Raw genomic sequence first — 4,480 nt, forward strand, 5'->3', positions numbered from 1 at the left:
TTACTTGCATGTAACACATTTTCAATAAAAACACACTATGATTCCTAGCAGTTGTCACTCCTCAGAGAGCAATCTTTGAGGGGTGTCCGGCAAAGGACGTGCATGAAAAGGCATCGAGGCCTTTATCTTCTGTTCACCTTCGCTGCCTTCGTCTAGATAACCCACCCACGCCGAGGCTGGTCCCCAGCAATCAGGCTAACAGCAGACCTCTCATCAGAAACAATGTGAGCAAGGAAAGAATGGGAAAATGTATTCAAAATGTTAATGGAAAAGCAATTTCAACCAAGAATACTGTATCTGGCAAGATTATCCTTCATGCAGGAAGAAAAGAGAAGAACATTCTCAGATAAACAAAACCTGAAAGAATTTATCAGCACCAGACCAGATCTCCAAGATGCCACAATTTACCAACACCAGACCAGTTCTCAAGGGAGTGCTATATCAGAAAAGTTAAATACAGACACACAGAAATAAGAGTTCAAAAGCTAAGCAAAGGGCCAACTTAATCGTAGGGACAAGTCTGGAGTTGAATTTTATGTCCCAGAATTTAATTGGGAAGATCAAACCACAATAGAAGATAGATTAAGTACATGAGACTGAACTGGTGAAATAGTTATGATTTTTGACTAAAACATTGCTACTTTTTTCCTAGGCTTTGTTTTCCAGTTTTAAGGATTTTTATCCTGTCTTGAGCTGCTGATAGGTTCATGTACCTACTATTTGAACAGAATCCTAACCTGTTTCCTGGCTTTAAGTTTTAAGCAAATTTCCTTAGCATTTCTTTGATTTATTAAAGCTAAAGCTAAAACAACTTTTCTTTTCCTTTTTTTTTTTTAGGGGATGGTCATGCCGCAATCCCTTCTCCTCCATTCTCCTCTTGGGATCTTGGGCACGCACGCACACGTGCCCGGCGTGAGTTTTAAGCCACCGGGTCCAGGACGCGAACCGCGGTCGACTACGTGATAGTCCAGTGACATAGCCATTACGCTAACTGCTGGTTCTCAAAACAACTTTTCTTGAAATTAAGAAATATATTCAAAAATACCTACTTAATGACCGTAGTAAGCTATATAGCATCAGCTAGGTGCTACCTTATAGTATATTCATTCTACTCAGAGTTTCACACCTAAAGTCAGACATGTATTCACTGATATGTATATACCAGCTGAACTTGCTGTTGAAAGCAGTTAGATTATTTAAGAAATTTTGTGAATCAATAAAATGTGGGGGAGAAAAGGAATGGAAAACAACTGTAGACACCTATGATAGCATGGGAGAAGCATGAGAAAGGCAGGGGGGTGAGAAATAGGGGTAAAAGATATATATATATATATATATATACATATTTATATATTTATGAAACTAGAAATGGAAAATTATCAATGATAAACTTTATGATTGAGCCACTATGCATTATATTCTGGATGGGAAATCATATTTTGTATGCTGTGATGATGCGCAGGGAATGAGTATAAATCAATTAGTTAATTTAAAAAATGTTTCAGAAAAAAAGTTCAAAAAAATATTTAATGACTGCAGTGAGCTCTATAGTCCCAACTAGGTATACTTTATATTACATTCATTCTACTCACTGAGGTTTACGCCTAAAGTCAGATATGTGTATATATCAGCTGCACTTGCAATTGAATGTATTTCGATTAATTAAGATCTTTAGTCAATCAATATGTGAAAAAAAGGGAGGAGGGTATGGAAAGCAAGTGCAGACACCAGAGACAGTGTATCTAAGGGTGGGAAATGGCAGACGTGAGAGATAGGGAATGGGGGGAACAAAATATATAGGAAACAAAAAATGGGACCAGCAGTTGGTGTAATGGCTATGTCGCTGGTCTTCCATGTAGTCGACCATGGTTCAAGTCGCGAACCTGGTGGCTTAAACTCACATTGGGCGCATGTGTGTGCATGTCCAAGATCCCAAAAGGAGAATGGAGGAGAAGGGATTACAGCATGGCCATACCCCCTGGGGGGATGATTTCTCACTTTCTGTTTCTCTGACTTTCTGATGAGTGCATACACCCTATAGCAAAAGTCTCCCCCCCAACAAAAAAAAAAAAAAAAAAGAAAAGAAAAGAAAAAAAGAAACGACCAGCCTCTCTTTCTTCCTCTGGCTTCCTTGATTGAGCCAATGTACAATGTATTCTGGATGGAAATTTTCATTTTGTATACTGTGATGATGAACAATGAATGAATGTAAATAAATTTAAAATAAAAAAATTTTAAAAAATTATTATCATTTTTTTCTGGAAATTCAGAGAGTATAGATGAATTTACTATAAGGAAATAAATCTTTTTACTTTCTTTTTCTTTAAGAGAGAGAGTTTTGCTATAAAGTGCAGTGTATGTGCTCACAGAGACAGAGAGAAACAGAGAGACAGGAAGCAAGAAATCACTCCCCGGGGATGGTGGGATGGCCACGCTGCAGTCCCTTCTCCTCCATTCTCCTCTCAGGATTTGGGGCATGCACACACACATGCCCAGCTTGAGTTTCAAGCCACTGGGTCCAGGACTTGAACTACAGTTGGCTACTATGCCAACTGTTGGTCCAGAAATAAACTCTTCAAAAGGTCAGAAAGGGGTACATTCAGAAACTAAGTATTCCACAAACCAGATTTATAGAGCTGCTGATTTGATCATATCTTTCAAAGATATCTATGTAAGATTCTTGCCTCCATCTTGAAAAGGACAGAGCAAGAAATGAGGTTTAATATTTGCTTAACACTAAGCTTCCTTCACTGTTTCCTTTTGCCTATTACAGAATCGAAGATGGCCAAGAAGAAAGCATCAGCTACAGTCCAAGAGGCTGCGATCCCCCTGGGAGCCCCTGCTGCCCAGTGTTCACGTTCAGAATCCCCCACGGTGTACTTGAAGGACGTCGTGTGTTACCTGTCCCTGTTGGAGACGGGAAGACCTCAGGATAAGCTAGAGTGTAAGTGCTCACACGGTCAGAAGGCTTCGGCTTCTCCCTCAAGGAAGATGTAGGGTCCTGTCCATCATTTCTAAACTTGTTAGAGATTGACCTGACATCATGGATTGGGCTCTGCCTCCTTGGGAGAGGTTACCATCCTGCTGTCAGGCAGTGATATGAATGTTTCCTAGAATTCACCCTAAGACATAGCACCAGTTGTACATAGGATGGCTAAGAGAGCTGGATTCCCACATGGCCAACTATGTAATTGGGAGTCCCAGACCTGCGACTTGAAAAACATGGCTGGCACAAGTGCATGTGTATATATGCCCAAAAGCTCCAGAGGAGAATGGAAGAGAAGAGATTGCAGCATGACCATCCCTCCTGGGGGGATGACTTCTCTCTCTGTATACCTGTTTTGTCTCTCTCCAGTGAGCACATGCACTCATAGCAAAACAAAACTAAACTAAAGGGTGTAAAGGGCATCTAAACCATAATTGGGAAAGAAGAGGAGTCTCTGAAGGAGGTCGAGACTCCATTGCTTTCCTGGCAGGACTTCCTGAAAGTCTTCAATCAGAAAACAGAAGCCTTCTCTTAGATTTTCAGAGAAAAATATTCAGCATCTGTCCTTGTCCTATTCTGTGCCCAAGCATGAATAAATTCCTCTTTATCTATGGAGAATTCTTGTTCTTTTTTTTTTTTTCTTTTTTTTCTTTTTTTTTTAGAGAGATTTTTGCTATAGAGTATATGCACTTTGTGCACTTACTGGGGAGGGAGAGAGAGAGATAGAAGACGAGAAATCTCTCCCAGAAGGGATGGCCATGCCACAATCCCTTTTCTTCTATTCTCTCAGGATTTTGGGCACACACACACACATGCACCCGGTATGAGTTTTAAGCTGCCAGGCCCAAGACTCGAACCACAGTCACTATGTGGGATCAGTGATGTAACCATTATGCCATCTGATGGTCCCTCTTTTTCATTTTTAACTGCCAGAGGACACATGCATTTGCCATAGAGAGAAAGGGGGAAGAAGGAGAAAATAGTTTCTGTGGAGAATGCTTGTGCCTCAGTCCCTTATCTCTCTCTCTCTCCTGTTGGAATTTGGGGCATGCATACACATATGCTCAGCATAGTTTTCAAGCCACAGGGACCAGGAGTTGAACCACAGTTGGCCTTGTGGGATCTGGCTTCCCTTAACCACTAGGCTAAGGGGTCGGTTCAGAAATCGTATTTATTTTCTTCCTTGAGATGTAATGAACCTCTACATTCTTAAGGCTTATTTCCATTTCTCCACTCATCCCAACCCAAGTTCTTTGGCCATTAGATAAAGAGAAGCAGTTTGTCGGGGACTGGCAGGTGGCATGGTGGTTAAGAGTGCTGGACTCCCACATGGCCGACTGTGGTTCAAGTCCCGGACCTGGAGGCTTGCTTTCTCACTTTATCTCTCTCTCTGTTCCTCTCCGGTTAAATTAAAGCAAATAAAGTTACATTAAAAAAGAGAGAGAGAGAGAGAGAGAAGCGGTTCGTTAAAGGAGTTGAGCTGGGTTTCATGGT

At 41.1% G+C, this 4,480-nt stretch overlaps 1 protein-coding gene across 3 annotated transcripts in view; it reads left to right on the forward strand.

The window, feature by feature from the left end:
- DGKG (diacylglycerol kinase gamma) overlaps positions 1 to 4,480 on the forward strand; it is a 235,291-nt gene that overhangs the window by 85,707 nt on the left and 145,104 nt on the right. For all 3 annotated transcript variants that reach the window (XM_006171475.2, XM_006171477.2, XM_027769454.1), the window contains exon 6: positions 2,774 to 2,944. In XM_006171475.2, coding sequence (XP_006171537.1) covers positions 2,774 to 2,944 — 171 coding nt within the window. The remainder of the gene's footprint in view (positions 1 to 2,773; positions 2,945 to 4,480) is intronic.

Source organism: Tupaia chinensis, unplaced genomic scaffold (genome assembly GCF_000334495.1).
Source record: "Tupaia chinensis unplaced genomic scaffold, TupChi_1.0 Scaffold149658_1, whole genome shotgun sequence".
Classification (NCBI taxonomy): domain Eukaryota; kingdom Metazoa; phylum Chordata; class Mammalia; order Scandentia; family Tupaiidae; genus Tupaia; species Tupaia belangeri.